General features: G+C 37.6%; 6 protein-coding genes across 8 annotated transcripts; 4 read left to right on the top strand and 2 right to left on the bottom strand.

The window, feature by feature from the left end:
- The first annotated feature begins 1,298 nt into the window (after nt 1-1,298).
- On the top strand, nt 1,299-3,856 carry LOC18605856 (Avr9/Cf-9 rapidly elicited protein). The gene is made up of 2 exons (XM_007039136.3): nt 1,299-3,418; nt 3,531-3,856. The coding sequence occupies exon 1, from the start codon at nt 1,461-1,463 to the stop codon at nt 1,707-1,709; it is 249 nt and encodes an 82-aa protein (XP_007039198.2). The 5' UTR covers nt 1,299-1,460; the 3' UTR covers nt 1,710-3,418; nt 3,531-3,856.
- Nucleotides 3,857-4,484: 628 nt separating this feature from the next.
- LOC18605857 (uncharacterized) lies at nt 4,485-7,413 on the bottom strand. The gene is made up of 6 exons (XM_007039137.3): nt 6,785-7,413; nt 6,384-6,555; nt 6,093-6,269; nt 5,913-5,996; nt 5,351-5,432; nt 4,485-5,130 (listed from the first exon to the last, which is right to left on the bottom strand). Exons 1-6 carry the CDS (start codon nt 7,099-7,101, stop codon nt 4,649-4,651), a joined length of 1,314 nt encoding a protein of 437 aa, XP_007039199.3. The 5' UTR covers nt 7,102-7,413; the 3' UTR covers nt 4,485-4,648.
- A 1,201-nt stretch (nt 7,414-8,614) lies between these two features.
- On the top strand, nt 8,615-11,904 carry LOC18605858 (fantom protein). 2 transcript variants are annotated; one of them, XM_018118587.2, is made up of 3 exons: nt 8,615-9,690; nt 11,318-11,397; nt 11,489-11,904. In XM_018118587.2, the coding sequence occupies exons 1-3, from the start codon at nt 8,824-8,826 to the stop codon at nt 11,607-11,609; spliced, it is 1,068 nt and encodes a 355-aa protein (XP_017974076.2). In that variant the 5' UTR covers nt 8,615-8,823; the 3' UTR covers nt 11,610-11,904. The 2 variants fall into 2 exon arrangements, with proteins under 2 accessions (XP_017974076.2, XP_017974077.2); XM_018118588.2 differs by having other exon boundaries at nt 8,616-9,690; nt 11,324-11,397.
- Nucleotides 11,905-12,035: 131 nt separating this feature from the next.
- PTAC15 (plastid transcriptionally active 15) lies at nt 12,036-14,388 on the top strand. Of its 2 annotated transcripts, XM_088804651.1 has the most exons (3): nt 12,036-12,185; nt 12,319-12,712; nt 12,821-14,388. In XM_088804651.1, the coding sequence occupies exons 2-3, from the start codon at nt 12,436-12,438 to the stop codon at nt 14,089-14,091; spliced, it is 1,548 nt and encodes a 515-aa protein (XP_088660777.1). In that variant the 5' UTR covers nt 12,036-12,185; nt 12,319-12,435; the 3' UTR covers nt 14,092-14,388. The 2 variants fall into 2 exon arrangements, with proteins under 2 accessions (XP_088660777.1, XP_007039202.3); XM_007039140.3 differs by lacking the exon at nt 12,036-12,185 and having other exon boundaries at nt 12,208-12,712.
- Nucleotides 14,389-16,506: 2,118 nt separating this feature from the next.
- Nucleotides 16,507-20,210, top strand: LOC18605860 (subtilisin-like protease SBT3.5). Its single transcript, XM_007039141.3, has 9 exons — nt 16,507-16,592; nt 16,700-16,797; nt 17,316-17,471; nt 17,549-18,222; nt 18,340-18,419; nt 18,623-18,868; nt 18,971-19,085; nt 19,173-19,362; nt 19,455-20,210. The coding sequence occupies exons 1-9, from the start codon at nt 16,516-16,518 to the stop codon at nt 20,015-20,017; spliced, it is 2,199 nt and encodes a 732-aa protein (XP_007039203.3). The 5' UTR covers nt 16,507-16,515; the 3' UTR covers nt 20,018-20,210.
- Nucleotides 20,211-20,442: 232 nt separating this feature from the next.
- LOC18605861 (30S ribosomal protein) lies at nt 20,443-23,036 on the bottom strand. Its single transcript, XM_007039142.3, has 5 exons — nt 22,594-23,036; nt 21,906-22,049; nt 21,548-21,826; nt 20,944-21,052; nt 20,443-20,858 (listed from the first exon to the last, which is right to left on the bottom strand). The coding sequence occupies exons 1-5, from the start codon at nt 22,903-22,905 to the stop codon at nt 20,728-20,730; spliced, it is 975 nt and encodes a 324-aa protein (XP_007039204.3). The 5' UTR covers nt 22,906-23,036; the 3' UTR covers nt 20,443-20,727.
- Between the last annotated feature and the right edge of the window lie 1,085 nt (nt 23,037-24,121).

Consider the following 24,121-nt stretch of genomic DNA (forward strand, 5'->3'; position numbering starts at 1 on the left):
TTTTTTAAAAAAAGTAAATTTTTTTAAAGAATAAAATTTAAAAAAAAAAGTTTGAGGAAAAACTTCTATGAGAAGTTTTTTATTATCTTTTTTTAAAAATACAAGAGAGTTTTTATTTTTATTTCAAATATATCCTTATTTGTTAAAAGTAATTAAATATTACTCTCTAAAAAAAAAAAACATTCTCTGATAATTTTAATAAAAATTATAACTTATAAAAAAGAACTTATAAAAAAAAATTTACCAAACAACTTTAACTTAATTTTAAAAGTTATCATTTTTCATAAAAATTTCTTAATAACTTTTAAATTAAAAAAAAATCAAGTCAAATAGACTCTAAATCTTAAAAATAAATTATCATGATATGTAACCATCCAATCGACACATTAATTCGTTTTACGAGATATATGAGATATTTGACAACCTCAATCTCGTAGGAATAGTTTTTTTCATAAGAGTTGTGCATTCGGATCTAAATTATTACTCAGCACAGACAATTTTTGTATAACGAGGAAGGAGTCGGATTCAACTTGAACCCTCCTAAAGCCTCTGCTCCAGCACAGTTTTAATCTTTGGAATAAAGCCCATAACTCAGCATCAAGAGAAAATGTTGTGCCAAATTTATGGATGAATCCCACTATCCAGTCTCCGGTGTCATCCCGGATGATGCCACCTGCCACTGCTTCATCAGGCTGTCCCTTGGCGCTCCCATCTACATTCAGTTTAAAAAATATTGGACTTGGTTTGTTCCAACTAAGTTAGAGATTGAGAATTTATTTATAAGTAAATACATAAGTCTGTCCACACGTTACACAAACTTATAAGTTTGAATTTTTTTAAAGGTTTAATTCCGCACAACTACTTGAACAATAAGTTGGACCATTGGATTTTTATTGGATATTGAAAATAAACCAGTTCGTTGGAGGATAGACTCTATTTATAAATCCCCACGGAGGCTACAACAATGAAGGGACACGTACCCGCGTACTCTGGTTGGTGCGGGTCACTTCCAGGTTCCTGCTCGTTCCAGAAAGTCATCTTCACTCGGATCACGCCATCTGCCAACTCATCGTTGTTCGGCTTTACGCGTCAGACAAAAGAATCTTAACACCCTTCCTCTCGTAATCGGCCAAAACATCCCAAACTTAATTCTAGGCGTTCATGTCGCCACGTCGACTCCAACGTCCGCTGGCGCCAGATAAGTTGGAGGACATCAACGTCTTTCCAGACCATTCTAGTACGTTGTTTCTTGGCCAATCTCTCTTCTGATTCTGGTCTTTCTTTTCTTCCCTTTAAATACCCTCCTTTCTCTGATATTTTCTAGCATCTGTAAGGTACTCAAACATAAACATTCAAAATCATTCAAAGCCTGCAAAGTTCAAACAGCAAAGCATAAGCTGTCGCTTCTTCTTAGATACAGTTCTTTTTAGATTTGAGGCAACGGTTGGGCGTTGGCGACGATGATGATGTCTCTGTTCAGTTCGTTCGAAGCCCTTTGGGCTGATTCTTATGGCCAGAAGATGAAGTTCTCCGGCTCCACCGAACAAGCGAAACCGAAGAAAGTATCTTGCCTAGAAGGGAGCAAGAAAGAGACAGACAAGAACTCATCATCGCCGGCTAACATTAAGAAACCTCAACAACTTTTGAGGCCGAGGTTTGCGGCGGAGCTCGACGGAGTTCACTGTTTCGAGACAATTATCCCATACTGAGAAAATTACTTTACAACACATCTACAATTTGATGATCACCCAAATTTGTTTTACAAGTCTTTCGGCAGTAAAAGTCTTCTTCTTCATTTGAATAGTATTTCTTACGTGATACTAAATAGTACAAGGATGAATTCCTTTTACTCCGTTCGACAATTCGGTTTCTTTTTTATTGACTTTTGTTTTTGCATCCAAAGTAGCAGGAAACCTGTTAGAAACCAATCCAGGCTGCCAAAGTTGCAGTAATCAAGGAAACACAGACTGATTTCGAAAGACTAAATTGAAATAAAATGATGCAGTCCCCAATCCTGGCTGAGTGTTTGATTTTGCAAAATGGATATTGCAGAGCTTGGGTTGAATAGCTTCCTTAATGAGAGCAACAACGTGATCAGCAGTTTTGGGTGTCCCACCAAATTTTCTGCAATTCCTCTCCCTTGGAATAAATGATTGATTTATTGTCGTGACAAAGCAAGAGCAGAGGGAGATAAAACTTCATCAGAGAGACATTAATTCTAATTAAAAAGCTTTTAGACATCAAAAGTCCATCCAAAACCAACTTGATCCACTTTCTCCAATTTAGATTTAAAACCTGATCAAGTTCACACTAATCCATTGAGTTTTCAAAATTAATTATGCTTTGTTTTGTTAAGAATCGAGTGGAAAATTTGTTTAGAACTGCTGAGTTCACTGTCAGATCATATCAAACTTAATTACTATCACGTTTTCTACTTCGAGCCTTTTTCTTTTGTTCAAAGAAATACAAAGTCATCTCTTTTGTCTCTCTCGTAAAGTGCCCCCACACCGAAAGGACCATTGATTAAAGCTCAAACTGAAAATGACAATACATCACTCACTAGATTCTTCTTGTATCACGTTTTTCATTTCCTCCGGCTCTAATTCTCTGACAGGAAATGAATGTTACTAGTACCCAACTCTAAAGATGTATTTGTCATTGTGATTAGTCATCAACACTTCTTACCTTACCAAGCTACCATAGGAAACAATTGTCACTGGAATTTTTTTATATAATATATATTTTATATAGGATTTGCAAGTTGCTTTAAAGGCCCCGTGTGAGAGGGGATAAGGAGATGATGAAGCAAAAGGCATATATGAGGTCGGCACGCTCCACATAACGTGGCTTACTTTCATTCCATCAAGCTTCTGCTGCAATAGCCTGGGTACTGGAGAGGATTAGTCAATCATTTGAGACCATTAGCTTCTATGAAAAGTGCAACAATTGTTTACTCTTATGTCTTAAATATCTAAGCTACAACTTGAGTCGGTCCCCTTCTAGTTTTGGATATGCCACCATTGAGCTTTTATCCAACGGATGATCAGCTTTCTTCTTTGTGGATAAGTAAAGATCAAAAAGCACTGGTTGTATCGATATGTCTTCTTTTGTAAATACAATGACCCTATAAATACTCTTTAAGGCAACGGGGGTAATAATCATTCTTTCATTCCCAATTTACTCATTCTTTACTTCTCTTCATAACCAAGGCGCCCACGTTCCTTGCTTTGCTTTTATCTCTCCCCAAAAGAAGTTTATTTATCATTAGAAAACCAATTCTTTCTTCTCCATCATCCAAAAACATAAGCAGCCTCTCAGACGCGTACAAATGGCTGTGGCTACAATCTATGCAGCAATCCCAGCTGTAGTTGCTGCTGCAGTCGGGATTTATTCTTTTGATCGTCATTCAGGAGCCGAGGTAATTATCCCTCCTTATACTATAAAACCCCTTTCCTCGTCCAACGCATTTCTTTCTAAATTTTTTGTTCACTTAGATATCTGCCGCTCTAAATTGGATTAAACTTGTTCAGGAATTTGGAGGTGGGATTCGGTCATCCATCGGAAGTATGCTGGCAAAACCAAGGCAAAAGCTGAAGACCACGCTGCCACCAAAGGTGGCCCCACAGTTTGACGGATTGCACTGTTTCGAAACCTTGGTCGGTTGTTAATGTTAATTAATCTGCTTCGGTGCTTCGTTAGCTGCATATCCTGCTGCTGGAGGTTCGTGGCAAGGTTATTGATCGCTGTTGTCAAGATATCTGCTCCTTTCCATATTGTACATAAGCATATTTCTGGATACAGATTGGACTGATGTGATAATATTTCCAACAAGGATTGCAAAGATTATATTGGTTCATTTCGTTACATACCTAAATTAACCAAGAAATACATAAACATGTCTTGTTAGACTGTAGATATATATAGCACCAGATGGCAAGTTTTCGCGGTTTAGTTTCATAGATATTGTATCTTGCATTCCAGATAAGATACAAGCCCTACATGTAAGCTCTACATGAATGGAACTAGCCTCCAAATGCAACATGGAAATATGGAAGGAATTTTAGTTATGTACAGATCAACCATGATGCACGCAATTCAGAGAAAATGTTGTTGAAGCATATCAAGCATAGAATCAAAACTCAACGTGGTGTACAATTTGTGAAAACGTACCTAATTCGTCAGTGGAATGCCTAATCAGCCTGATCATGATGGTTTCTGAAATTCATAGGGGAGGGAGGAAATAAATAGATGAAAATAGTGATTCCCAAGGAAACCAAATTGGAAGAACACAGCTGTGTCTTTATTAAACAAAAATACAAGCAGAATAAAACAGCACAGAGCATATATTTTCAAAAGTCCCTTTGAATCCAAATTTATAGTATAAGATGATAAACATGTTACTATGTTACAAGACTTTATCCTCTTCCTGAATGAAACTGCATGAGCATAACAGATAAAAAGTAAGGTGCCACTAACTCAGCCGCTTTCATGTGAAACTTTTGGGTGTGATTATGTATAGCCAATCAGCCATACAGCTCTATTACCTGAGGAATATGAATTCATTGGTTGTTAAGTTCAAAATATACATATAAGTGAGTACAAATATACATCTCTACCCTCTAGTATATCAAGAAACCTGCTTTCCCATTCAAAAAGATGAGCCTATGTAATTCGCTCTCCCAGCACTCGAACACAATCTCTTTCCCCTGTTTGCTAGCCTTCTACCCACACCAAAGATAAATGCCCTACTCAACAGCCCATGGTCAAGACTACAAGCAAGAACAATTACCCCACCAAGAAATAGAAACCTTGAGATGTTCTTAGCCATTGGTTTTTCAGATGTAGCAGCTATCTCAGACTTTGATAAATCTTCATTGGTTTCCAAAGATCTCAGGTACTCGGTATTTATTTTGGTGTTAATTTGAGCCATAGACGCAGATCGAGAGAGTGGTGCTACAGATGCTCTTTCTTTTTGATAAGCACGTAACCCAGGCTCAATTTTCTTGACAGTTCCCCACATTCCCTGTCGTACTCCGAGCTTTACAATTTCCCATGGGATACCCATATCTTCATGATGGAAGAGTAGCACCTCGCACGCATTCCGTTGACCATGTCCTCTTTCTGATTCCACTGGATGTATGATGTGAAAATTTAGTTTTCATTCATTCAACTCTAGCGAATCTTGGACTACTTATTAGATAGTAATAAGCAACTTTCTACAGTTTTTTGCTCCAAAGATTACGCTAATCTCAATTTTATTATCCAGTGTGCTTTGATTGCAAAAGCCTCAGGGGCAATTTTAAGTTAAAATCATGAATTGACTGAAAGAACAAAGAGTGGCATCATATACCCGCTCGAATGTACCAACTTGAATAGTACAGGTCCACACGTCTTGGTTTCTTCTGCCGGGGGATAGAAGGCCAGGGAACTCCCTGAAACAAAGTCATTTGAGTGGGAAAAAATCCAAGAAAGGATAACAATAAATATGGCCAATGTAAATGAAAACCAAAAGAAGAGATCTTATAGAACTTGCTAGTTGGGAGAAGAAGGGTCATTTTCATCAATAACACTTCTACTGTCATTTGAAGTTCTTTAGCGTTACCTCTGCTAGGTTTTTTATCCCATTTTACGCTTGTCCAAACAATTAAGGCATCTCACACACAGCCAATTGGAGTGATCATCTGCTACACTAATCAGAAGCGCTCTTTTTCATCAACAATCCACAGGGTTCTCTGTTGTCAATTTGTTTTTTTTTTTTATTTATCAGTTGTCCATATTCTATCCTTCCAGACCATTAATAGCCCCCGTAAAATTGTGTGAGTAATTTGTTGACTTGAGTTCTAACCAGAAAACATGTTTTGTTGCTAGTTTTAGCGTTTTATATTAGTCAAACACATTAACATTTTTCATACCTTTGTCACACAGTAGTAAGACCCATCCAATTCCCATATCCGTCGACCTATTATGTATTCTCTATCACTGCAAAAGAATGGAAACTGAGCCACAAGGAATTAGAAAAAGTTAGTATAAGCATTGCAAGGCAATCTATCAACTATCAGGCTAGGCAAATAAAAGGAAGTCTCAAGTCTCACTTTTCTTATCCATTGAACAACCATGGTCCCTGTTGTAGGACACTCTTCTATGGTTGCAGAATATGCAAGCATATCATCCCACTTTGGTCGAAATTCATCATCCCAGAAGAAGTCCCTCACCATCTTTGTAGTTACATCCTCGAATACAGTTTTGCTACGATGCTGAGGAGGACCAGTCTAATAAAACCATGTAAATAGAAAACGATTAGTAATCAAGCATTTCCACCAACATAATGCCACATACACACAGTTGACTCCATTTATCAAACAAATAGAAGAGAAAAATCCTACCTTTGGATCTCTCCGCCATGCCTGGTAACTCATATTTGGAGTAGAACGATCCATCATATGTATCCAGCTAGGACCTCCATCCCTCATTTCAACAAGCTGCCATAAATGCTTTAAATCTTCCTCTGTTACAACACTTGAACGTCCTTCATTAAGCTGTGATGAGCAGCATGTGCTAGAAAAAGAAAGAAAAAAAAAAAGGACAATCAACAAAATAGGAACTTGCTCCAATCCAAACTTTTGTCATTAAATGTCTCCATTTAGCTTTGCCTAGTCAAAGAAACATCAAGTTCCAGCATACAATTTGAAGAACAAACGATTAATAAAAAAATAAGAGAGAGAGAGACATTCTTGCTGGATTATGAGTATCAACACACACACACACACACAAACTATCCAAGTACCTGCAATTGTCATATTCAGAAAGAGAAACAGAGGGCGTTTTCCCCTGGGCTCCATTTTTAATGACCCAATATTTAGAAGCTTGTGACTGCGTTTTCAAGGAGTTCAAACATGGAGCCGAACCAATACTTTTCAAAGGGGACATTGGCGACTTAGAAGGCGATGGTGGCAACGATAATTCCAATGATTTCGATACAGCACAACTCAATTTTTGCGTTCCCTGGCTCGCCCATTTTGGCTTCCAAGCCCAACCAACTATTATTCCTACTAAAAACGCTATCCATAAAGGACCCATATACACCATCATCTCCGTACACATTCCTCCAATAGCATCAATATCGCGGTTACAGATTAGTATACAGATTGAAATATTAATCCGTAGTCAAACAAATTATAAAGATAGCCCAAGGAGAAGAAGCTTTCGGGAAAATAAAGGGATAAGGAAGGAGAAAAATCAGAGATGTTCAGATATGGCGGCAAAGGAAGGACGGAAGAAGACGAATTTGTGGGTTGATAAAAAACATGAGCGGTTGAAAGAAGGGAGTTCACGCTGGCTCTTGATTATGACGTCGTCAGAGTGTGAACGATGTCGTGTTTAGGGCGAGTTTGGGAATTTGATGGAAGAGGGGAATTTGTCCTTGCGTTGTTTAGGCAAAAGGGCTAAAATATGTGATTGGGATGGAATGGTATTGGCCGCAATAACATTGGTGGAGAATGAATGTAGTGCAAACCCCGCATGGATTCTGTTTTTGTATTTTTGGGGTGTTTTCAATGCCTTGTGCTTCGTTTGCAAATTCACGAGGTAATCAAGGCTAAAGAGGACTGGACTCTGGAAAACTGTTGTCATGCTTTTTACAATGCCCAACGTTGGACTTGGGGGTTTTAGCGGCTTTTCAGTGTGTTGCGAAAGGTGTGGATGGTAAGACTAAGCAACAAGGAATAACCAGGTTCATCACCTTCCACCCATTTAGAGGAATTTATGCCTCATAGAAGTACGAACATATAAGTACATTTGTTCGTGGTTAAAAACATCAGAAGAGCTTGGTTTATAGCATAACCTTTTCTTTTTTACCAAAGTTCAATTTGAATAATTTTCTTTATGCATAATAAACAAAAACAAAAAGAAAAGGCGACAAAATATATCGTAAAAAGTAATTAGCTATTGACCAAAAGAAATATGGTAGTATTCTTATGGGAACTTCACTTTCAAATATTATCCTTTTATTCGGTGGCGTTTTATGTCTTATTGAAATGTGATCGTTGAAAAAAGAGATTATTGAAACAATAATATTATAATTTTTTTTATATATATAAAATTACTAATTAAAATATTAAAAAATATTATAGTGTTTGATTTTTAAAATATTTTATTAAGAATGCAATATTAATTTACATAATTTTTTTCAATATAAATTAAAATTTTGAACTTTATTTCTTAAAATGATAAATAGTAAATGGTAATAGTAACCTAATATTTGAATCTTAATTATTTTAATATTGAAATATGTGAAGTTTCATTCCAGATTTATTATTCTGATCTCAGAAAGTGATAATTATACAAGGTGAGTTGTCGATTTCTTATTTATTAAGGGAAGCTAACAAAGATGTCTAACCCTACTTTAATTGAGCTGGATTTGTTGCATAGGCTTGGAGTTTTAGAGGCAAAAGAATTTTGGGTTTGAACTTTCAACATCCTCGGGCTTTGGCCCCAAAGGAAAGTTGATTTCAGATGGGGCTCTGACATGGACCCAACGAACCAGTAGACCGGCCCAGGCCTTTATCATCGTAAATGTGAATCACGGGTCGAAGTTAAAACTCGACTTTTACAAAGGAAGAGGGTTTCATGAAGCGACACGTGGCTGAGAGCGTATTGTGCGCATCGCGCACCCTTGCGCAACCTAGAACCACCCCTCCTTCGACTACGAAACGATGGCCGCTGTGTTTCAGTAGAGTTCACTGAAGGGCCAAAATTTTCCATTTTGTTTTCCCTCTTCTCGCTTTCTCAGGAGTCACGCCAATCTGCTCTGCCTCACGTCACCAAATGCTCTGCTCAATCTCGACCGGCAAGTCCGGTTCGAACTGGCTGGACCGGCTTCGTTCCAGCAAGGGCTTCCCAACCGGCGACAACCTTGACCTCGACCATTTCCTCACTAACCCTAACCCTTCTGATTCTCCAATCACCGATGCTTCCAATTCTCCAAATTCCAACTCCGAGTCAACTCACTCCAACGATAAAGAACTCCAGAATAGGAAGGCACCACCCCCGGAGGTGGTCTCCAGCGAGCCAGCCGGGGACAAAGAATGGTTCGGTATAATGAGCAATGTCCTCTCGGAGCTCTTCAACATGGGCGACCAAGCCCAAACCTCCAGATTTTCCAGGAAAAAAACTTCCAGGAAACAAACAAACCCTAAGATTTGCATTATCAAGACGTCTAACGTTAATACCTCCGAGGAACAGAAAAGCAGTTCGGATAGCGTGAGAAAAGACGAAAATATCCCCGCTTCAACAACGTCGTTGAATTCAAAGGAAGAAGCGAAGAGAGAATGGAAAGAAGAGGGCGACGATTATAACGTGGAAGAAGAAGAACAAGAAGAAGAGAATGGGAAAGGAGAGAGGGAACTGTTAGGGTATTCGAGAAGTGAAGTGACGGTAATAGACACGAGCTGCGAGGTTTGGAAAGTCGACAAGCTTATATTTAGGAGGAAAAATATCTGGAAAGTGAAGGACAAGAAAGGAAAGTCACGCATCGTTGGTAGAAAGAAGAGGAAAGCACCTCCCCCTCCTCCTCCTCCTTCATATGATGACAACAATGGTGGTGTTTGGAATAAGAAACGAAAGATTTCGAGTTCGGAGCTTCGTTCATTGAAAGATACGAGTGGAAAGGAATCTGGGTCGCCTACAAATCATGTAAGATTTAAGATTACATGTCCGAAATGTTGCTTATAATTCTTTTTAAATTAATAACTGTTATTTATGTAGCTATTGTCTTGGTTTTCAGATTTAAATAGTTGCCTTGGCATGTATACATTGGGCTTTTCAAGAGTTTAGTCCTTAATGGCGTACCATTCTGTTTTAAGTTTTTGATTGAAGGTTTCAGTATTGCATGTATAAGAAGATGTTCTTTCTTGCTTTTTTCACTTTCTGTTGGCTTTGGAAGTGTGGGGTCATATTGTTTATGTAAATTAATGACTGGCAAAGTCATTTATATATGTTGACTTAGGTTGGTAATGATAGTAAGATTGCACACCAGTGCATTCAGTTGTGGTATGCATTTCTGAGTTTGATTTCAATTATGACAGTGCAGATGTTGTTTTAAGCTGTTCAAGACATTGAATACCTTACTTTTAGCTTCTATTTGTGTTAACATGTTACCTTTTTCAAATCAAGAACTCGGGCTTGATATGATGTACTCTTTCTTGAATTCTGTCTGGAGTGATTAGCTATACTTAATGGTGCTTATTTTTAGTTGTTCTTAAATGCTATTTTTTCTGCTTAAGGAAATCGAATTTGGTTTTTATGCTTCAGCAGCTGACCTTGAATCTGATCATTTTATTTGTTTAATGCTCTTCATTCATTATTTTGTTAGAATTTATGGGGATAATCTATAGTTCGATGTTTGGTGATTATAATCAAAACGCAGCTCCCTATATAGAGTACTAGGAAAACTTATGGTGCTCAAAGTGACTGAAAGATTTAGATTTTCTAAGGGTGTAAATGATATAATTTTGGTTTTGTGAGTGACAACAGAGATGATAGCTGCAATTACTGTTTGCTGCACTCTGAAAGCCACTGATAGCAGTTTGGTTATTAAGCTACTTCTGATAGAGCTTCTGTTACATGGAGATGCTTGCTTTAAATTTCTCCATGTATTTGAATAAAATATGAGCTATTTATGCCTGTTGCCATAAATGTGCTGTTTTGATGAGCAAATCTACTTAGAAATTTTTTTCCAGAGATCTCGAGGTTAGAAATAATCAGTTTTTTTCACTCAGCATTGAAAATCGTATTTTTGTAGTGCTTGGATGGTATATTATTATGAATTCGACTTTCCAGAATTTCAGTTACTCTTTATTGAATTATATTTTGAATTCCTTTGCCTGTTCTCTTGAAGCATTGTGTTTGATCTTCAGTTTTTCCTTTGGTGGAAGTAACTTTTTTTTTTTTTTCAAATCCTTCTCTTAAATGACTTTTGACTAGAACTCTTTGTTCTTCTCTTTTTTTTTTCTTTTTTAAAAAATTTTGGCAAGAGACTGTTTATTTTTCTTCAGTTGAATCATCAATGGAATAAGGTTATTGTCTTTATGTGCTTTTCCTGTCTTATAAACATTTTTTTGCTTTCAAATGTGGGCTTATTTTGACAATATTTCTGCAGTCTTTATGTGTCAGTGAGATTGCAATTCCTCCTTGCATGTTAACATTATATGTGATCATTCAGAGCGGGGAGAGAATGCCTCCATTTTCAGCAGTGTTACCATAAACAGGTTATTGACAGAAGTGATTCTTACTTGTTTATATTTTCATCTGTTTATGCAAGGGGCAGAATGCTCCAGGTGAAAAAGGGGAACTAGTTTGCAACGAGACACCTGATGATCTTACCCAAGTTCTTAGAAAGAGGCAAGCAGACTATTGCAGTTTCTTTTTTATTTTAATATATTTGATATATTTTGTGCTTAAATTTAATATCATCCGGGTTTCCTTTCTCCAGATTACCTCGTAAATCAGGAAAGGGAAGCACGTCTGTTATCCTTATAAAATCCATTCCAACAGGCAAGAAAAATGGAGCAAAGCTTGCAAAGAATCGTCTGAAGGACACCCAGAGGCTATAGAGGGCTCGACAAACCCATCAACCAAACTGTCAAGTTGTTTGGCAAATATACCCACCCAATGTGCGTGCCACTTCTTCATTTTGAGCCAGCAATTGGTTCTATTTTGACTTAACCTTCCCCTAAAGATTGGCGGAAGGGTTTGTTGCTCCGAACTTCAAGCCTGTGGGTATGGCTCTGATTTCTTGTTACCAACAAAAGGTGTGAATATTGTTTATTAGTTTTGTACCATTTCATCAACCTATTTGTAACATTTATTTTTTATTTAGAAGAAATATGAAAATTTAATTTCAAATTTCATGAGATTGTCACTTTGGATTTGTCAATCAAAAGTTAAATTTTAAATTTATGTTCTTTTGTTTTAAAAAAAAAATCAAGTATGTGAATTACTTGATGCATATGACGAGAGAGCGGAACGATCATGCAGAGTCCTGGTTATCGGGAAGTGAGCTAGTGCCTAATGCTTAGAACAGGGAGCTCCTTATACTCTGCCGTAAGCCTATTTTCAGAACAATATTTCGGCCCCCCGGGGCCACGCCCAGAAGCTTGTCACTCTCAGATCGTGGGTATTTAGAGGAGGTTAATGCTATGCACGTTAGCCAGACTCATTCTTAGTTTTAATTTTAAAATCATGCTTAGTAATTTTCAAGCAACCTAATTGGTATCATGGGAGAAGAAAAAAATTCAGCTGTTTTATTGATGTCACCTTCAGGAATCAGGACCATCGTCTCTTCCTTCTAGGGACAAAGGGCCGCCATCTATTTCAAGCCTTCGCAAAGCTGACAAGAATCGAAGCGCCAACGATCTGTGAGAGTGAGCTCATCCAATTATGGTTGCCGCAATCACCGTGTTAACAGATTCCTTTTGTCTTCCCTCCTCTGTTTTCTTAAACTCACATGCCTTAACATATAGTCCTCCAAAACTACAATCCCCACATCCTTTGTACGCAAGTCCAACTGCCCGTCCACGCGAATGCTTCTCTCTAATAAACGTCAATACGACATATAGGACTGAACTCAGGCCGCTAACGTGTCCCCAGCCGGCTAAGCGTTTTCTCCTCCAATGTAGCTACCTCGACCCGCCTACCGCCTTTAAAAATGAAACAGGTATGTAGCTATCGCTCTTTGAGGCAATTTCTCAAACATTTCTCATACTTGCAACTCTTCGAAGCATTTTTAACAAATTCGAACCTTTTGTTTCTCTTTTTGTTTCAGGTATGCTCTTTTCGCTTTTTAGAGAAATTGGGCTGAATGAAAACGAAACCGATTTACTTTTGGACAAGAACCCAACTTTAAGATCAACGTCTTTGGACAAAATTCGTGCCCGGCTTCTTGCTTTACAGTCCGTTGGAATCAATGGCTTTGCTCTTTACCGGTTGGTTACTAAATGTCCAAGTGTACTAATAGCTGAGGAAATTGATTCAGTGATTGGTTTTGTGCATGATGATTTAGAAGGAAAGGTTGAGCCAGCACAACTGGAACGCCTTTTTAGTACCACAGGAGCCGGATTCGTACTAGGTTTTGATCAAAAGGTTAATCTGCTTCTTCATCATGGAGTTCCCCAAGAGAAGATTGCTCATGTTCTCAACAATGTCAACTTGATCAAAGCCATTTGTAGCAAGTCGGTTGAAGAACTTGAAAGAACCATAACTTTCTTGAAACCTTATCATGGCATTGAAATAATAGTTAGGCGTCCAGCGATTCTCAACTATGATTTGGATTCTCAGTTGATTCCAAAAATTCAGTTTCTTGAAGAACTTAGTGGAGGTGATGAAGATGCCACAGGGACTGTGTTGCGGAAACTGCCTGCCATTTTGAGTTATAGTTTGGAGCATATGGAGGGTCATGTAGAGTTCTTGAGATCATATGTTGGTCTTAGTGACCCAGAAATATTCAAGATTATCCTTGTGTTTCCAAATATGGTTAGTGCCAGCAAAGAGAGGAAGCTGCGTCCCAGAATAGAGTTTCTCAAGCAATGTGGGCTTAATTCTAATGACATTTTCAAGTTCTTGACAAGAGCCCCCTTGTTTCTGGCACTTTCCTTTGAAGACAACCTTGCGCATAAACTTGGGTTTTTAGTGAAGATTGGGTATGAGTATAGAACAAAAGAGTTGGCTGTGGCATTGGGAGCTGTCACCAGAACAAGCTGCGAAAATATGCAGAAGGTGATTGGGCTCTTCTTGAGTTACGGACTCTCATGTGAAGATATCTATGCCATGAGCAAGAAGCACCCTCAAATACTGCAGTACAATCCTAGTTCTTTGGAGGAGAAGATGGTGTACTTGGTAGAGGAAATGGGTCGAGAAGTTAGGGAGCTATTGACGTTTCCTGCATTTCTTGGTTACAAGCTTGATGACAGGATTAAGCACCGGTATGAAGTAAAGAAGAAAACAGTAGGGAAAAGAATGTCCCTCAACAAGCTCTTATCAGTGTCAGCCAACAGGTTCTCAACCAAAAAGAAAGCAAAAAGTCTTGTTAATGATTGACAACCGGAGCAAAGACTGAAGCTTAATAATATTTACTGTGATTGTTCACCGTACTTCTATCAGAAACTAGCTCCAACCCTTCTTTATTCACTGGAAAATTAATTTTTATTTATCTGAACAAGCCGGTTCATTGCAACTTGATCATGAGAATAGCAACGGCAACTAAAGGAAACTAGGTATATCACCAACCAGGTCTATAGCACAACTCATCGCAGGATGAACCTAATGAACTGATTTAATTCGTCCATGTACGATCATATGATAGTGGCAAATAACATCCTATTTCTTTTCTTTTAAGTGCTTTTATTCTACGAAGCATTATAGGGTCGCCTATTATGATTCCTGGTAAATTTTTAACACATTGACAGATGTCTTGTTCTTGTTCTCTGCATCTTCGCCTAACAAAGAATAGTTATGTTGGTGGGAACCATGTGTTTTTTAATCTTTCTAGGCATGTGCTTTTCGCCCGTTTCTTGCGGTTGAGAGTGGAGATAGGACTTTCTTGTCTGGGTGTGTGACAAAGGGCAGCAGGTTTCCGACCACCAAACCCTACAGAAACTCAACCATCTGATTATCCCCTTCCTTGGTCCTTACACATCCGAATCGAGAAAGAGTAATAGGGAATAGAATTCGAAGTATAATTGTTCTACTCATTTTATTTACTGTAAAATAGTATTTAAAAAACAATATCTAACAGCTATTTTGAGTAACCAATTCTCCATAAGCGGCTCAGAGTTTTGCTCCAAAAATAACTAAGATAGAAGGGAAACTAAAGTTTTGTATAGGCTCCCTCCAATTTCTATCCTATCTATCACCCGAAGGAAGAAAATACAGTGCTTATTGACAAATAAAAACCTATTTTTATGAATTCTAACAGGAGTACATGTTTAGTTCTGTCAAGTTATATTGGCACCACTGAATGAGCTTAATTATACGGAAAATGATGGAAGTGGCATCGACCTGAATAATGGAAAAGACCATGTTGCTGGTTCTGTCCAAATGATCACTAGAAACAAAATATACGACACTCGTGTCTTTGGAGGCCTGATGGAAGGTTCTTTTTGCTGGGGGCTGCTTCCAATGGTGCCTGCACTAAAATTAATTTTCCATTTGACTGGTTCATGCAATAGATCACAGCCGCTCAATTTGGAATAATAATTGATTCAGGTTTGAAATTAGGAGAGGGGGTGGGCGATCAAACACTCTGAGTAAATGACAATATGGGCATCAATAATTGCAGCAGCCAATGATAGCAGCAAAGACAAATTCAAGACGACCAACTTATTTACTTCTTATATAATATATGGAATGAGTAATGACTAGGGCCAGGAATGGGAGAGAAAGTGGATACTTTTATCCTCAATATAGGGACTTGTTCCTAGCTGAAAACAACAGAATGTATGGTGCACTGAGCACACGCCACACGCTGCTAATAGAAAACAAGACAGTAATTTGTTGCCAGTAGTGGTAGCATTTACTTATACAGTCATGCCTGAATCCGTCCATTTTTGTCCTAATCTGGTACCAAGGAATATTTTGTTTAATATAGATAATCCTCCATTACTTTGGGGTAATGTAATTATTTCCCTACCACTACACTACTGATCAACCATACATAGTAAATCAACACTTTGTGGAACTAAGTGTCGCCTATGGAATAAGCGCAACTGTTTATTTGTTTTTATCGTTGAAGTGAGGAGGGGTATTAAAATAATGATATATAGTTCGATATTTATTAAATTAGAGGTATCTTCACATATAAATATAATATAAGAGTCTTTTTATTTATAGTTAATTGGTTTTAAATTAGATATTCGTTTAAAATTCAATATGATATTATCGTAAACATTGTTCTCATTCATTTATTTTTTTCTTTGAACATCTATGATTCTTATATTAATAGTTTCAGTCTGTTAAATTATGAATTTATTAATCAATTAATTTTAAGTTGAATGTCATAATTCTGTAATGTCCTTTTAATCTTTTTAAAAAATAGAAAGTAGCTTTTGTTAAAGCAATGTCTGTCGAGGAATAGTCGGCCATTGTTCTCCATTTAAGGAGGGCTGGTTCCGAGGACGAGAACCCATCTCTCTCCCCCTCTTCTTCTTATTAATTACTCTCTCATTGTTTAAATCACCAAACAATGAGCTTGCTTTTGCATGTAAAGAACACCATAATTATGTCGTTTGTTTTAGTTCCCCTACTGCTGATTCTGAACGTGCATTATATGTTGCCAGCTCTTGCAGATTCCAACAGTAATGTTAGTAAATCCCAGCGCCCCTGGCATGACAAATTGACAAATACCATCTCTGTCATCCCTTTCCTTGTTTCTTTCTGTCTTTGTTTTTTTCGTTTTTCATTTCTCTATATGCTTATCCAAGAAAGTAAAATTTAGATAAAACTGGACAGGTTTACATCGTTTACATGGGGAAAAGGCAGCATCCTGATGTAGAGCGTCTTACAAGAACCCATCACGAAATGCTTTCAACAGTTCTTGTGAGGTGCGTGCGCCGACATGAGAAAAAAAAAAATAACTTATCAACTTTTTGTGCTTCTCTAAACGTTTCTCTTTTTGAATATACAATCAAAGATTTTCTCATTATTGCAGCGAAGAAACATCCAAAGAGTCCATGGTATATAGTTACAAACATGGCTTCTCTGGCTTTGCGGCCAAGATGACAGAGGCTCAAGCACAAAAGCTCTCAAGTATGTCTACTGCAACTTTTATTTTTTTTTCTACATGTATATGTATATCAAAAGAAGCTCTATGTATCTGAGATGCCATCCTATTATTTATCTGATGGACTGTTTCATTATTTATAAATGTCATAGATATTTATTACTTTGTGTTTGGTAAAAAATGTCCTATGCCTATGAGATTGTTCAAACATGAATTATTCTGAAAGCTTGCAATAGAGGCGGTGCATGCATGCAACATCCTAACTATTTGGCGTGGGTTTTTGTATTTGCCTATTTGGGCCTTTGCATAATTTTTATCCTAATTTCGACTTCAACGGATTAACTTGGTCCAAACATACCTATGTCACTTTGCGAACAAAAAGATTTTCACGAAGAACATCTTTTCTACTTTTACATGGACTTCTGATTTCACTATGCAAGACAGTGGATTTGTAGAGAAGACTTGAAAGGCAGATCACATCCACAAAATTCCCGTATATATGAATTAGGAAGCTTATGTTCCTAGATCTGTCTTTTGGCTGTAGAACTACCTGGCGTGGTTCATGTCACACGCAATGGATTTTATAAGCTGCAAACAACCAGAAGCTGGGATTACCTTGGACTCTCTACGAATTCTCCATCAAACCTTCTGAATAAAAGTAAAATGGGAAATGGTGTTATAATCGGTCTCCTTGATACAGGTCTGGTTCTTATCTCTACCAATCTGTGTTTGCGTCTGACAGTGTTACTAATTAACCTCCATGTAAGTAATGAGCAGGGATATGGCCAGAATCAGAAGTTTTCAGTGATGAAGGTCTGGGGCCAATCCCCTCTCGCTGGAAGGGAGTTTGTGAATCAGGAGAGCTCTTCGATGGTGCAAAAGCCTGCAACAGAAAATTGATAGGGGCTCGTTATTTCATCCGTGGACTCCAAGCCGAATATGGACAGCCATACAACACTAGTGCAAACAACGATTACCTGTCCCCAAGAGATCCAAGCGGACATGGAACACACACATCTTCAATTGCAGGTGGCTCCTTTGTGGCCAATGTTAGCTATTATGGGCTAGGTTTTGGGACAGTTAGAGGTGGTGCACCGGGGGCTCGTCTAGCTATGTACAAAGTGTGTTGGCAATTGTATGGAGGAGTATGTTCCGACGCGGATGTTCTGAAAGGCTTTGATGAAGCAATACATGATGGTGTGGATGTGCTATCAGTGTCTCTTGTCGCTGACATTCCCTTGTATTCTGATGTCGACCAGCGTGGCTCGATTCCAATTGGTTCATTTCACGCTGTGGCCAAAGGGATTACTGTTGTTTGTGCAGCAGGGAATGCAGGCCCAAGAGCGGAAACCGTACAGAACACAGCGCCCTGGATTTTGACAGTTGCAGCAAGCACTGTAGACCGGTCCTTCCCCACACCGATTATGCTTGGGAACAACCAAACCATAATGGTAATTTTATTCCAAAGTTGGTCATAAGCAATAAAACAGATGAGGAAAATAGGACACAGGGTGTGAGCGCATCACTAATTGATTGGATTTCAACTGACAGCTACGTATTGATTGCAGGGTCAAGCCATGTTCACAGGAGAGGATACAGTGTTTGCTACACTGGTGTACCCAGAAGTCTCAGATCTTATGGTTCCTCGGTAAATATAATCTACAAATTACAATAATCACAGTTTTTCCATTTAAACTCTTGTAATCCTTGGATTAGACTGTGTCATAGAGTCATCCTTTCAACAAAACCTTCGTGAAGTACTGAGCAAAAGAAAACACTTTGTGCAGCAGCTTCTTCTTCTCAGATAACTTTATTTTCTGTTACCTAAAGCAAAACTGATTGTTTACACAGTAATTGTGAATCTCTCTCCTCAAATGATGATTGGATGGCCGGAAAAGTGGTGCTTTGCTTTGTTTCAGAATACAATATGAGTTTGTTAGACGACGGTATATGGTCTGTCAAAGAGGCTGGTGGTTTGGGAGTGATTGTAGCTAGGACTCCAAGTGACTACCTTTATTCATATGCTACTCGCTTCCCATGTGTTCAAGTAACCTACGAAACTGGAACGCAGATACTCTATTACATCCGATCCACGAGGTACAATCGTCATCCTTGCCATTACTAGTAATAATTTTTCATTTTATTCATCATCATCTTTGCTATCATGAACTATTAAGATGATTGCCGTCAACCTTGCAGCAACCCCCAAGTAAGGCTGAGCCCGTCAAGAACTCATGTTGGCAAGCCCTTGTCAACCAGTGTGGCATACTTCTCATCTCGAGGGCCCAGTTCCAATGCACCTGCGATACTTAAGGTTTGTCGCCCTTCTATCCGATGATTCTCTCTGATATATATCTGCTAAAAACTCAACAGAGCTTGCTATGATCCCTGTGTGGCACAGCCAGATATAGCGGCCCCAGGCGTTAAAATATTAGCAGCAAGTCCTCCTGATCGACCAACAAATGGAGCATTCGCTTTTCGCTCAGGAACTTCCATGGCAACTCCCCATGTGTCAGGAATTGTTGCACTGCTGAAATCATTATACCCGGATTGGTCCCCTGCAGCTATTAAATCGGCAATTGTCACCACTGGTATATCCGTTAAGTTACCTTCCAAATTCCATTATGTGCTGACACCTTCCACATTTTTACCTTCTTGAACTGTTTTGGTCTTTCAACCGCAGCACTGAGTGCCGATCAATCTGGAGGACCAATATTTGCTGAGGGAGAACCATCGAAGCTTGCAGATCCATTTGATTTTGGAGGTGGAATTGTGAACCCAAATGGCGCAGCAGATCCTGGCCTTGTTTATGACATGAATACAGAGGATTATGGTCAATATCTTTGCGCCATGGGCTACAATGACTCTGCCATCTTCCAGCTCACACAACATCCAATAGTTTGCCCCTCCAAACAGCCCTCTGTTCTGGACGTAAACCTCCCTTCCATAACTATCCCAAGCCTCAGAAAGCCAACAATTCTTACCAGAACAGTCACGAATGTTGGACCTGTCAACTCCAAATACAAGGCCAATGTTGAGTTCGCATCTGGCATAAATATAGCAGTAAGACCCGAAATATTGATCTTTAGCTCTAAGACGAAGACCATCACCTTCACCGTGATGATTTCATCTGCCCACAACGTGAATGCAGGTTACTACCACGGAAGCCTGACTTGGACAGATGGGGGGCATGTAGTAAGAAGTCCAATATCTGTGAGAACCGAGGTTGGAGAAAGTTTTTTCTGATGAAAACAAGTTAGCCCTCTGCGCAAGGAAAGCTTATCCAGTGGCTTACAGCAAATTACCAAAATGAACATAAATAAAAGAAATAGTAGGTGGTATTTCCTAGAATCTAAATCAAGGAACAAAAACAGATGTGAAGCAAATCCCTGTAATCAACCAGAAGCTTGAAATAAAAAAAAGAAGCATAAGCTTGAAATTGCAAACTAGTTTACTTTATGCTTCATCAGTTCATAGCCTACTTGCAAAGGTTAGAAATAACAAAACCAAAAGCACCTTGACAACCTGCAAAAGTCAAATAAAGCATCATCCTTAAGCATAATAAAGTGAGCTGTATATAAAGAATGACATTCTACTGGCCTTGCCAAAGAAGCAAAAGTGCAGGCGGTAAAAGTATGTTAAAATCCACTTTAGCAAAGGGAGAAAGAAAATTGAGCAAAATAAACATGTATATAGATTGCATGGTGATTATACATGTCTTTTCTCATCCCTGTACATCAGGCACCAAAAGGTGTCCTAATCTTTCAAAATGTAATCACCCACATGATAATCTTCATATACCCTAAAAGATCATCTTCACTTAATCTCAGCCCCGGTAGTGTGTCTTGACATGCCTTGACCTTCATCTATAGTGTTGCCATGAAAAATCTACAGACGAACTGAAAAGCTTGCCATATTTCTGTCTTACAAAATGACCTTCCTTTCTTTAGACCAACCTATTCTACAAAGGAGTGTTGTTTGGCAGAATCTACCACCACTGGCTCTAATTTCTCAGCTTTACCATTTCCTTTTGGTATAATGAGTCCATACCCTCCAGCTTTCCTTTTGTATAAAATATTAATCTCACCTGTGCCAAGCACAGAACATATTATTATTATTAGCACATAAAAATAACGCTGAGGAAATGAATAAGGGCGCTCAAAAATTCATACCAGTTTCCTCATTACGGAAACCGTAGAAATCATGATCAACATTTTCCAGCTGCTCAATTGCTTCAGAGACAGTCAGAGGTGGCATATCAAAATATTTTGTACGAACAATCTGAAACATTCATGATGCAGTTGCGTCAGTAGGGAAAAGAGGGAAAAAAAAAAAAAGAAAGAAAGCAAGTTCCAACATCACTTGAGAAAGCACTGTTGAGAACAGGATCTATGTGATTGATCATCTTTCTAGATGCAAATAAAAGCAGGAAAACACAAACAAAAATCCTTCACAATTTCTAATAACAAGATCATCCTATTATGTTACTAAAACACATTTTAGAAACGTGCTACCTAAGAGATCAAAATAGGCAATAATGCTGCATACTCATTGCCATTATTTTCTCTTTCCTCTGTCCAAGATGGCAATTGAGATTGAATGTCCACTCAGGAAACAAAATCCATCAATCACAGTTTCCATGAACTAGAAAGACGAATAATTTAAAAAGCCCTTTAATATGATGTCATGCAGCCCAGCATGTTAGTGAAAACATGAAATATATCTGCAACAAAACTAATTCCAGTAACAATTTAATAGATTAAAAGTTGAATAAACCTCATCTATCAAGCCATCATCCTCCTGCTCAGGAACTGCCTCTACATCATCCTCCTGCTCAGGAACTGCCTCTACCTCATCCTCCACTAATACTGCCACTGGCTCTCTAACTTTCAATCTATTGAAGCCCTTCATGTGTCGGCCATGGTCTGATTCTTTCTCCTTAATCTTCCTTAACTTTCTTTGTAGAATGGAGGACACCAAATCTATACTCCCATATACTGTCTCAGCATCTTCCTCTGCACGAACCACTCCATGCTTCTTTGTAAACAAAGTAACCTTCAAACAAAAACCCATCAGACAAATGTCTAATCGCAACTTGCTTTCAAGCAATAAATATCTTCAATTTAGTTAGCACCTCACAGCGTCGAATCCTTGGGCCTTTCCCAAATTCTCCACCTCGAACAGACAACCTGACATCAACTTCCCTCACAAGATGACTATGCTTCTGAACTGCCTTACCAACCTTCTCCTCAACATGCTGCTTAACCGTATCTGTTAACTATATCCCATAAAAAAGAGTTTATACGCAAACAAGAAAAAGAATGGATGTAATGCAAAGAATGGTTCAGTTCACTTTAATCGTTGTCAGAGTATAAAGAATACTAGAGAGTAAAAGGTAGATCAGAATACGTTTTTTTGCAGTTTGAAATCCAACACAACAAAAAATCATCTCTAACCTTTCCCCTCTATTTGCTCAAATATTACTGGACAACTTTGGTGTGGCCATTATAAAAATCATTTATGTCAATAGCAGATGGTATAATAAGCAAAAGAAAATATTGGCCAAACTGAGTGCCCCATCATGATGTAGTTTTTTTCTTTTTTTTGGTTAAAACATTCTGATGTAGTTGGTTTCTACAATTTACATGCTTAAAGTAAAAAGTCATTGGCTTCCAGTAGGAAACGATGCATCACCCATTAAATAACAAAGGGTCACAACTTGATATAGTAAAAGAAATCCCACTATTTGAGTTAGAAAGCATCAATCTTGATAACTTTTTTAAATAGAGTAAGTGACATGATAAGATAAGAAAAAGAATTACCTCAAGATTTTTGCCTTGGATGATTAATTTGACAGAAGACAGAGGACCATCCCATGACATCCGAACCGTTAATGAACAGACCCTGCTTTTTCTTGGTTCTGTCTCAATGTCCTTGAAACTGTTACCGATTGGGTTTAGGAAGCTGGATTTGTAAGAAGGTAATAAAGGGATTCGAGGCTTTGTGGGAGTGAACAGAGAGACTGATGAAGCTGAAGAAGAATGACATGAAGAGTGACATGAAGATGACGAGATAGAGACTGATATTGGGTGGTGGAAACTTGTTTGCGATGAAGCTAACAGAGCAGTAGCCATTTGGTTAAAGGAGAACAGTGACCGGATGGATGGAAAATGGAAGAAAATACAGGAAGAGTTTCAGTTCAGGCAGGGGAGAAAAATTTTTTTTTAAAAAAAATTGTGGATAAGGACACGTGAAATGGCAGAGGTGGACGGATGTGGTTGGTTCCCCACAGGGCGATGAATCTTTTTGCCTATGGGCATAAAATCAAGATATACGTGGCATAAATAATGTAATTGGGACCCATTTTATTTAATAAGACGTGGCATTTTGTCTCATGGTCCCTCCCTCAGGCCTTGCCTTGGTAGGAGAATGGATTGGAGGGTTATCTCTTTTCCTTTTGTTTGGCAACTCCGATCTAGTATACAGGACTATGATTTCTTCCTTCCTTTGAAGGATTAAGTGTCTATTCGATTCAGATTTTTTTTGCAATTTATTTATCTCTGAAATTAAAAATCAAATCAAACATAATTTTGAACAATTTTTATAAAAAGATAAACTTTTTTGAAAAACCAAATTTAAAAAAAAAACTTCAAAAAAAGTTTTTTCTCTTATATTTTTTAAAAACACATCAATTTTTTCAGAAATTTTTTTTTTAAATGTCTTCATCTATTAAAAATAATTTCAACATTACTCCCACTCAACAAATATCCTCATTTATAAACTTTATGTTATATAAAAATACTTTTTATATTTCCAACAATTTATTTTAAATAAATAAAAAATAAAATTAACTTTTATCCATTATAAATAAAAGAATTAGTAAGTAATAAAAAGTTATTTATTAAAATGATTTTTATAATAATTTTAATTAAAATTAAATTTTATATAAATTGTATTATTAAACAATTTATTTATAAAAAAAACTTATAAAAGTAAATTTATCAAATAATTTTAATATAATTTTAAAATTATTATTTTTTATAAAAAATTTTAAGTTAAAATGGCCAATGGTATAATTTCCTATAGAATTCTTACATTTCCTTGTAACTGTTTTCTATAATATAGTAATAACTGTTGTGCTCGTGACATATAAATGTGAAGATATTATTTTAGATATGATTCCCACCAAAGTTATGTTATGTAAAATGTTTTGATGCAAGTGAATCGTTTAGTACTGTTAAATAAAATCAAAACTACTTGTTTGCTTGCTTCTAGAGGATGAATACGTTAAAAACCTAGAAAAAAAAATCAAATGAATATGGGGGTTTAATTAATGGAGGTGGGTGGAGT

The sequence above is a fragment of the Theobroma cacao genome, chromosome 3 (assembly GCF_053813885.1).
Source record: "Theobroma cacao isolate CCN51 chromosome 3, ASM5381388v1, whole genome shotgun sequence".
NCBI classification, from domain to species: domain Eukaryota; kingdom Viridiplantae; phylum Streptophyta; class Magnoliopsida; order Malvales; family Malvaceae; genus Theobroma; species Theobroma cacao.